Genomic DNA, 10,985 nt, shown 5'->3' on the forward strand with positions numbered 1-10,985 from the left:
TCGCTGTTATAGCAGCGATTTTATTTTCTCCGACGAACAAAATCACAATTTCATGAAAATTTTTTTGTTTTGATTAAAAAACTCATATACCATTTTAAAATTTTTGTAAATCTTTTTTACCCTTTTAGCTCCGGAATCAATAAAATGTAGGTAAAGAAGAAACTAATGGAGCGTGAACCAATCCCATCACTGCTTTACACATTTCAAGCAACTACTTTTGATTTTTTTTTTTCGAAAGTGGACATGTAATTAATGTTATAAAAATGTGAACCTTAAAGAATAGGTAGATGGCCTAATCAAATTAAATTAATAAAATATTGGTGGCTATCACAAACAAGTACTCCACCTTCTCAAAATAATAAATCTAGCTTTATCAAAAAGTAATTGTCCCAAAATAAATATCTTTTAGATTTCGAGACAAGTCATAATGATTCTGTTCAACTTTGAACTATTCACTTATTTTGCTTACTATGAATTAAATAAAGAACCTTATATACATTGTTTCCTTAATAGGCATGAAATAAACGAATAGACAGGCCTTCAAAACATGTAGGTAAGTTATTATAAGCGTTAGATAACAATCTAATAATATTGTGAAATATACGAGTAAACATTCTATGCAATTCAGAAGGATAATTATTTCTTAAGGGATCGTTTAATTATGATATAAGAGCACATGTTATTCATGTATAATACATTGTATTAGTTTTATTCTGTTTGATTGCATTTTTTGTAATCCACATAATTAATACATACATAACTTATGAAGGATCTATGTATAAGTTATGCAGGATAGAAGGTGGAATAAATTATGTGAGTATTAATTATATTTATATTAGAAAGATAAATTACACATTTATCCCTATTAATTTATTTTTAAATCTTTTTTATTGAAAACTTTACATGAGTATTCTATTCTCCCTACTATTTTTTTTGGTATACAAACAACTTTTCATTTATTTTCATTTAAAAATCAAAAAAAATATTTATCAATATTATGAATAGAAATGTATAACTTTGATAGCGCATATGCTAATTATATATTTGCAATATATATTATTAAATACATTCACGTATTTAAGTATCATGTATTAATTTTTATTTGGAATGTCAATTTATATAATATTTATAAATTTGGAATACTAAAATAGCAATTTACATTATATAAAATAGGATAATATAATGTACTTGAAATATATTAATAGTATTTTATTTTTATAAGCTTTAAACATTAAAAATATAAAGAGAAAAAATACAGAATTCCTAGTTAAGTATAAATAAAATATCTTTTTTAAGGGAGAATTTATGTTATTTACTTATTTTATTTGTAAACAATATATATATTAATTTATATTAAACTCAATATTCAATAGTTAGTTAGTCATGTAACGTAATTTCTACGTAACTAAATAATACCTACATAACTAAACCCTATAATTAATAGCTTCATACTTAAATCTTGCACGACTAATACATATATAACTAAACCCTGCATAACTCTAACCAGTAACCAAACGGCCCTGAGATTATAATTGCACAGTCTAATAAAAAACAACTTTTGAGTAAATCAACAGACTTTTTTCAAGGCAAATTTGGTATGCAACTAAAATAATTTAAATCTTCATCTCTGAGAAACCAGTCACATTCTTGCAATCCAGAAAAATACAGCTTCTTATAAGAGAAGAAAATGAATCAGCAAAACGAAAAAGGCGATAAAATTTCAAAAATTGCACTGCGAGGCTCACTTTGAACTACTGGAAATTTTTTAGTGCAACACATATATCAGTTGCAATGCGTACCAGCTAATCTTAGCTCTCCATCTACATTGTCAAGCTATCTGGATTCTCAATAATCTTGGAAAAAGTTTGAAGGAAGGCTGCTAAGTCCGCGCCATACACAACTCGGTGATCTGCTGTGACGTTTACCTGTAAAAGATTTAAAATGTGAAGTGTGAATTTATTCTTATGATGATGCGAACATCACTTTATCATACAAGTTCACATGAGGCTTCAGTTAAGACATCAAAAGCAAGGTTTCAACCGTAAGCAAAGAAAAAAACTACATATTTCACATGATTATGATTAAAGAAGCATTCTCAGTAGCTATCCGGTCTTACTTCTACCAACAGTTACTGTTCTTTAAGCCCAAGAAGGAAGACAAAGAAGGGAAATATACAGAAAAAATTTTCGATAGGTAGCAGACTTTCACGTTAAGGGAAATGATAGTGGGTTTTCGGAAGGTGAGAAAATCGTGAAAAGGAAAGGTCAAAAGGTAATCAGTTAATAATGCACTTGATGATGCATGCATATAGGTAAATCAGCAAGGTTAGCATTATGTTTAGATGAAACTGTGAGATGAAAAAGCCAGCAAGACCAAGGATTAAAGGAACCACCCACCCAGTTCTATTGTGTTTAAAACCAGGCACATTGATTTTCGGAAACCTGATTTTTGGGAACCAACTGTAGTCGGTTTTGGTGAAGGCTGGAAACAAATTGAGACGTCTGTTGCCTTGCTTCTGGCAATTTATTTCTCTTGTACTGTTTTTCTCAGACAGTCGAAAGTACATTTAGTAAAGAATTAAAAAAAAATGTTTAGACGGTTTTAATTATGTTTTCTCCAGTATGGTAGCATCTAAAATGTTTGTGTTTGAGTTGATATGTTTCAGAACACAAAAAATTCTCAAAACCAAATCCAAATTCACATTTCAAAAAATCAAAACTAATTCCTTTTATAGCAGTCATAAAGCAAACCAATCTTAACTCCAAAGATAACTAATGTCAACCCAAGAATAAAAACCCACAAATACATGCCAAGAATACTCCCAAACCCAGATAAAGGATAAGGACTGCAATAGGTTGATGACCAGTGTAAAACTAGTCAATTTATAACGAGTCAGTCCTCTTTAAAACTAAATGGAGTGGAATGAATATAGAAAATTCATTTAAGGATCCCAACTAGTTTGGAGTTGAGGCATCATAGTTGCTACATCTCCTTTAGACTTTAAACAACACTAGAGACGAAAGAAATCCTGTCCACATGTTACTTGCCATTGGATTCTTGTTACATAGTTGGGACGATGAGTAAAGAGAACAAACTTTATCTCTTCGTCTACCTTCATACGAGGGAAACTTAAATGTGAGATAGATTCAATAAGTACCACTATCATCATAAACCACGGCTTCCTAGGTTTATAAAATCCGAAATGCTATTAACTAGAACTGAAATCCACCGTAATCCATCGAAGCCACACTAATTCTCAAAAAGATCTCGTGAGACTAGCTGGATATTCATGATTATAGCCTTAAGGCTTCAAAATTAACAAACCCCGACCCTATCTAGAACCAAGTCAACTATAACCAGCCAATAGAAGGCCAGCACATGAAGCGAGGCACTATCTACTATCTAGAGCCTTTAGTGTGAGATGGTAACTTTCCATAAGAAAAATCTCATCAGCCTTTTATGTAGGTTGGCTGACGCAAAATTGGAGACCATATATCAAATCAGAAAGTCTCAGAATTACCCATAGAACTCAGCATGTAAGGACTGACGTATTTCAGTAATTTCGAGCTGCAATAACCAAGTGCTTATTACTGGAACAACCAAGAATTAGCGGAAAAATTAAAGCTAAGTTCTTTATCTACCAATCCCATATACCACTTATCAAGGGGAAAATGAAGCCAACTTCACCACAATTAACACCGACTGTTGGCAACCCTTCTGATGATTTACAACCCTTGCAAGTGTCTACATTTTGAGATGCGTGCACCCACCCCAAATTGGTTGTAGGATGTAGATGGACCAAATGAGATTGAAGTTTTTTCTCTAGACTGTATTCATGGTTCTTTGATCCATATATAACCAAAATTGATGAGAGATGTGACTGACGTTTGTTGTAGTGCTTGAGTTAACTTGACAAGATCCAATTACGTCCGCAATTGTCATAAATTGTTCAGATATGATTGAAGATTATGGACTACTTCGGATAAAAGAATCACCAGACCCACTTATCAAACTAGAAGTGCAAGAAAATACCAGTCCATTGCTCTTTACAGAATAGTGTTCCAATCCCACAATCCCAGACATTTAAGAAGCATATTAACTAGCAGTTCAGCCAAAAGTCATTGTGAAAGCTCAAATATCTCCAACAAAACTAAAAACTGCAAACACTGAAGACGATAGAAGGAAATTTTTTTTGCACATTAGGTCTGCTTAGCACCATGTGCTATAGAGCATGCAATAATGGATAGGAAAGCTATGGCTATCTTGCTAATGAACATGATCCCACATCCCAGTTGGCAGAAAATCTCCCAACTGATCTTCACAGACAAAATATATTAGGTCCATATGCACGAAGGTCCAGCCGATAAAAGTCTGGAACACTTCGGAAGTGAAGCCTAGGCGTAACTGGTAAAGTTGGTTCCATGTGACCAGGAAGTCACGGGTTCGAGCTGTGGAAACACCCTCTTGCAGAAATGCAGGGTAGGGCTGTGTACAATAGACGCCTGTGGTACATCCCTTCCAAGATCCATAACTTACATAGGTTAATCTCATTCTGAAAACTATTCCTCGACTTCAACTTGCTTATCACTCTCTAGGGCCTACCAGACTGTATGCATGACGCATCTACCATGCTAATAAAATTAGAAGTAAAAAGACACCCTGAGAAGCATGAAGGGTAGGAATGCAGGAACCCATCTACTCAACATAGGGAAAATATAGGAAACATACAAGAATCTCTTGATATCCGTAACATCTACAATTTTTTTTTTAATTTTAGCTATATGAGGTAAAGATCATCAGTACATCAAGAATTATCGAAGATAAATGAGAAGAAAATCTTATGGAAACAAGATAAAACAATTGACTTCATCACATAAGGTTTTTTTTTAAAAAAAATAATTAATAAGTAACATTTGTATTATAAAACTCAGGACTTAGGTAGTTTTAAACCCCTTTACAGCAAGTCTAAGTATAGTAATATAACAAAGATGACGCAGCCATTTAAGAATCCAACAAAAGCTACCGAATTATCAGTCAAACTAATTATATGGTGTCTAGAAAGGTGGGTTTTTGCCACAGGCACTTGAAAGGGAGATGGAAGCTTTGAAAATCTATAAAAACATGCCCTTAAAAATAAATAAATGGTATACAATCATATTTTGTTTATTTTCTTTGTTTTCAACTTCTAGAATTCAAGGGAAATTAGGAACTGACCATAGTTCACATAAAAATTCATCGAGAGCTAAGAATTTTGAGTCGCTAGAGTATAGACAAATTAGTTGGGCAACATTATCTAATTAGAGTGAGCAATGATATGTGTCAATAAATTTCACTTCTAAAGTTATCTTCAGTCAAACCTAGCACTTAAAACAACTTTCAAATGGGTAGAGAATGCAAGACATACCAGCATCTTATTTTTGACGCTGAAGAACCCATCAGCATCAGCTACAGGAGTTGGCTTTGATGCTCCAACAGCCATTATAGCCCCCTGAACATTATTCAGTTTTTAAGTTGATGTTACTTCCTAACAACACAATGAAATGTATCGGAAAAAAAAATCAGCTACATCCAACCCCTCACCTGGCCAGGAGGAAGAATAGCATCAAATCGGTCCACACCAAACATGCCCAAGTTGGACAAAGTGAAAGTCCCTGAATTTGGAAATCACAACGCCTCAGTAGACTCCCCTGAGATACCCTAGAAATCCAGTTATAAATTCAATGGAAACAAAATAACCTGAATTGTACTCATGTGGTTGTAGTTGCTTAGCCCTAGCCTTCTCTACCAGTTCCTTCCACTTTTGAGACAACAGATACAGATCCAACTGCACCAACATAAGATAAAAATAAGAATCACCTATGAGTCTATGACTTAACATCTTTGGCAAAATCAACAACAATTTTAACCAACCAAAACAAGAGAGACTTGATTCAGTGATACTACCTTGTCAGCATCCTGAAGCACCGGTGTTATCAACCCACCGTTAATGGCCACCGCAACAGCAATATTAATACTGCTGTTGTACGTAAAGCTCTTTCCATCTTTACAAGAAGAATTCACAACTGGATGTTGAGCTAGTGCCATTGCCGCAGCTTTGGCCAACAATGCGGTCATTGTAACACCCTTCTTCTTGACCTGTTTATCAATTCAATCACAAGGTAGTCCATGTTTAAACTCCAGAATCTAAAACCAATTGCACATTTTTACTATGCATCACATAATAGTCTGTGTTAAGTCATGTGACCACCTCATTTCAGAACACAGTTATTCTGCAACTCTTCCATCACAACACTTAGGCCAAGTGAGTGAAAATTCTTGTGAACACCCTATTAAATTGAAGTATAACTTATACTCCTCTTAATTTTTTTGTCTAACTTTCCTTTTTAATCCGTTTTAAAAGGACTGTCTCTTCTCTCTTTTAACAACTCTTTAATACGTAACTACGTAACTTTTCAGCTGACATGTTTATCACCACGAGATTAAAGATATTTTGCTACATTCTACACGCCTATAGTTTAAGACCACCATGACTAAAAAAGTAGACTTTACTTTCTTAAACTCTGCATCACATCAAAGCCAGACAAATAAATTGAAACGAAGCATCACGTCAAAGCCAGACAAATAAATTGAAACGAAGGGAGTACTAAGTTTGCAACTAAAGTCTCAAATTTAAATCACTCACCTTTAGGTATAAAGCATCAAGGGCATCAGTAATAACTGGATACCCAACACGAAATGTTGGAACAGAGAGACTCTCCACCATATTCTTGGACACTGCAACTTGCATTGTTGTGAACGGAACAACTGTTGACCCAGGAATCTCTGGTAAACTAACCGGAGCAGCTTTAGCTGGCGCACCCGCTGCCGGAGCAGCAGCAGGAGGAGGAGGAGGTGGGCTAATACTCTTGGACGGTGCCGGAGTAATTCCAGCAGCTTTCTCAACATCCTCCGATGTAATCCGTCCAAATGGGCCGGTCCCCTTCACCTTATTGATATCAATTTTATGCTGCTTCGCCAATTTCTTCGCATTTGGGGTTGCAACAATTTTCTTCGGCTCATCAGAAGAAACCACAACCGGAGATTGAGGTTCAGGAGTACTCTCCGATCCAGAAGAAGAACCCCCAGATTGTCCTTTCGCTTTCGCTTTAGCTTCAGCAATTTCATCTTCTGTTTCAGCTAATAACCCAATAGGAGCACCAACAAGTGCAGTTTCACCTTCGTTAACAACAATAACAGCTAAAATCCCATCGTAAAACGTCTCAACATCCATATCAGCTTTATCCGACTCCACAACAACGACAGATTCACCTTTAGACAAAACATCACCTTCCGATTTAACCCAAGATACGATCTTTCCTTCAGTCATCGTTGAGCTCAATGCCGGCATGAAAATCTCTCGAATCTTCGATTCAACAACCGGGAGTTTGTATTTTCTGGGTTTCTGAGGAAGCATTGTGCGTGTGGATGAGAAACGGCCGAGGGAAGATGAGAAGGATATTGCAGAGGATTGAAGTGACGCCATTGAAGCTAAAATTTGGGGAATTTTTTTTGTGAAAATGGTAAATTGAGTTAAGATTTATATGGAGAAAATGAAGAAGAAAATGGCGGAGAAGACGAGGAAGTATTAGTTCTAAGTGTAGCTTTGAGTTTTCCGCCGATTTGGTTGCTGTATATTTGGGGGCGTAGGCTAAAGTTCGTTGGGAATAATGTTCCCAAATAGATTGTTTTATTTTGTATTTTTAAAAAAGAAAAACTCAAAGTTACAAAAAGAATTCTTATTTGATCCAATTCAGATACATCTCAAACGTTTCAATACGTCACATTTAAATTCAACCAATTCAGATACATCTCAAACGTTTCAATACGTCACATTTAAATTCAAATATATTCTGACATATCATGTCTCAGTTTTGTATACATCATTCAACATCTCGATAAGTCATGTATATTGATCTGTCCAATTAATACATCGCGTGATACATTATGTAAAGTGACCTCACAATACATTGCGTGTGTCCTGATAAATTGCAAACTGATGTATCTCTTTGATTAATCACTTAAACTGATGTAATCGACCAATACATCATGTAAAATGAGGTATTCGATACATCAGATAAAGTGATGTATATGATGTATCCGACTGATACATCGCGTAGAATAAGAATTTTTATAAATGGTTGAAATTTTTTTTAAAAATAGCAAAATAAATTGTATTTTTAGATAATTTTTCCAAAAAATATTGTTTTTGGTTAAATGGTGGTTATACATGTTGAAATGTTTTTTTTTAAGTTGACATAATTAAGAAAAATACTATGACAGGTTTTGATACTATATTTTTTAATTTAGTGTATGAATTTTACATGTATATCTCGCGTTAACTAATGATATTAGTATAAAAATAATAAATATCGTGCATGTGTTATATATTAAGTACAAAACATACTAACAATAATATATTCAGTGAAATTTTATCATGAAATGAATAAAATATACACAAATATTATCACTATTTATGTGGAGATATAAAAGTTGTTTCTGAACTCTCATACATCAAATTCAAACAAAACAAGAAGAAAACAATAAAGAAAACATATCTGTTAATAAGATAAGTAATGCAAACAGTGGTAGATCCACCATTACTTGCGTATAGGTGTGAAGATTGTTTGTGAAAGGCAATCGGCTCAAGTGCATTAAAAACAAACAAATAAAAAAAAAAACATAGCACTCAGGGTTCAGAAAAATCTCTATATATATATAAATGTGAATCAAGAATTGCTGATGTGGCATGCCTCTAAGGGCTGGATTTTTTTATTTATTTATTGGAGATTTTTGGTGTAAAGTATTTTTTCATTTTAAAATATAAAATATTATTTAATATTTTTGTAAATATTAAAGCATAGTATTTAATCATTCCCACATTAAATCATACATAAAAGCTTCAGTTATCAAATTCTTACCTTAAAAACATTTTTCTTAATTGTAAAATTTAAGAAAATTTATTCTTTACACTTAATTAGAGAATTTGAAATGTTTTTTAACATTAACATTTGAATACTATATAAACCATACCATTAGATTGCTACATGTTGGACATGAGATTGTTTGTAAAAGATGAAAGTCGGACGAATATGATGGTGTCGAGATAGCCATGGATTTATGCGCTGCTGATCGAAGAAGACAACTAAATATGGAGTTTGAAAACCTCTGAAGCTTTTGCCATTCTTTTGCATTTGTTTATTTACTTTTCTTTTTTAATCTAGCTAGTGCTATAATTTATTTTCCTTTTTGATTATTGAGAATCGATTCCACTTTTGGAATTGATAGATATACTATTTTTTAATTTTTATTGATTAATAAATCTTGATAGAACATTTGTGTTTTTTTTTAAAAAAAAAGAAAATATTTCATGTAATATAACTAAAATTTAAGTTTAATTTGCAGTCATTTATTTTGTTACATATTTTAATTTTTTATTTTCTCTAATCTATGAAATCTTTAAAAAAAAATCAAATTTCTCATCATTATAACAATTTATTAATTTTCATTTTTCTTTATTGTTACTACAATTTATTATTTTTATTTAAATTCTTTTTTCTGCCTTCTATTTTTATAATTTTCTAAAAAGAAATGTATTTAACTCTGATTCTTATTTCCATAATTTAACATTGTACCTTCTATTTCTATTAAATATATATGTTTTATTTATGTCTCCTTTTATTACCATGAATATGTTCTGCCCATTTTTTCTCAATTAATTTCATTTAATTTGTTGTAAAATGTTGAAAAAAATTAAAATATCTTATTTTTTTTATCATTAATAAAATACTATTAGTTAATTTTTCTAAAATTTTTCTTTCATTCTCCTAATTTTCTTTCATTTATTAAAAAATAAAACACTTCTTAAATTCTGATAAATCTCTATCACACTCATTTTTAAAGATTTTTTTTTTTTTGTAATTTGTCAGAAATTTATTTATAACTTATTCTTTTTTAATTTTTAAACTTCCATCTTTTTTTGAGTAGCAGGAGTCTATTTTTTTTTTTGTGAAAGTAAATACATACATATATATATATATATATATATATATATTTTTATTTTTTTTTTTATATGTAAGCAAAACTGTAGCTTCTGAATTTCTTATTTTTGGAAAAGTATAACTGATTATTAATTAATAATTGATTTTTTGTTTTTTGATTTTCTTTTTTTTCCCTTCATTTACAACTCAATTCTTTAATTATCATACTCTCTCCGCCTGAAATTGTTTGTCATGGTTTCTATTTTAAGAGTCAAACTATAAAAACTTTGACTAACATTTTAAGATGTATTTTTTCATCATATTAATATGCAAAAAAATGTAATTAGTACTTTTCATGTAGTTTTAGAATATCTAATTTCTCTATTTAACGTATCAAATTAATGTAATTTAATTTACCTTTGAAAATTAATAAAATTGACTTTCGATAAGCGCAATATGACAAATAATTCCGGATGGAGAGAGTATTCAATAAAATGTTAAGAAACTAAAAAGTCATTTCTTTAATATAAGTTTTAATGATATTTATTTTCATTACATTAGCAACTTTTTATTTTTCTAATTTCTAAAGTAATTAATAATCATATTGATATTAGATATTATAGTCTATAAATAAAGATAGTCAAAATTTTATAGAAATCATCACTTTAATTTTTTTTGTTGTTATGTTTCTAAGAGATATTGTTAGATTATGCAGAAATCATCGCATTGATTTATTTATTTTTTTGTTGTTTTTATATTCTTTATGTTTATTATTTGAATATTTTAGCTTGACTCAAAAAATAAGATGCAAATTATTAAATTATGATCAACCTATGGAGTGGATATCAGCAAAACTCAAAAGATTAATTATGCATTAAATTTATATATTATTCTTTGCTATAAAAAATCAAGGTCTAACAATTATATTACAAACACATCTTTATTTATATAATACTTAATAAAATTACT

The 10,985-nt window shown here is 31.2% G+C and overlaps 1 protein-coding gene across 1 annotated transcript; it reads right to left on the reverse strand.

The window, feature by feature from the left end:
• Window positions 1-369: 369 nt before the first annotated feature.
• LOC101257857 (dihydrolipoyllysine-residue acetyltransferase component 4 of pyruvate dehydrogenase complex, chloroplastic) lies at window positions 370-7,821 on the reverse strand. Its single transcript, XM_004238892.5, has 6 exons — window positions 6,683-7,821; window positions 5,944-6,135; window positions 5,737-5,824; window positions 5,581-5,651; window positions 5,405-5,488; window positions 370-1,925 (listed from the first exon to the last, which is right to left on the reverse strand). Exons 1-6 carry the CDS (start codon window positions 7,520-7,522, stop codon window positions 1,821-1,823), a joined length of 1,380 nt encoding a protein of 459 aa, XP_004238940.1. The 5' UTR covers window positions 7,523-7,821; the 3' UTR covers window positions 370-1,820.
• Window positions 7,822-10,985: the final 3,164 nt, after the last annotated feature.

The sequence above is a fragment of the Solanum lycopersicum genome, chromosome 5 (assembly GCF_036512215.1).
Source record: "Solanum lycopersicum chromosome 5, SLM_r2.1".
In the NCBI taxonomy this organism is placed as follows: Eukaryota; Viridiplantae; Streptophyta; class Magnoliopsida; order Solanales; family Solanaceae; genus Solanum; species Solanum lycopersicum.

Excerpts from the sequence above, each read along its gene's own strand:
- LOC101257857 (XM_004238892.5), bottom strand. The coding sequence starts at position 7,522 with ATGGCGTCACTTCAATCCTCTGCAATATCCTTCTCATCTTCCCTCGGC. Across the intron at positions 6,136-6,682 it reads TTGATGCTTTATACCTAAAG|GTCAAGAAGAAGGGTGTTAC; the intron begins GTGAGTGATTTA and ends ATTGATAAACAG. Across the intron at positions 5,489-5,580 it reads CTATTCTTCCTCCTGGCCAG|GGGGCTATAATGGCTGTTGG; the intron begins GTGAGGGGTTGG and ends AATAATGTTCAG.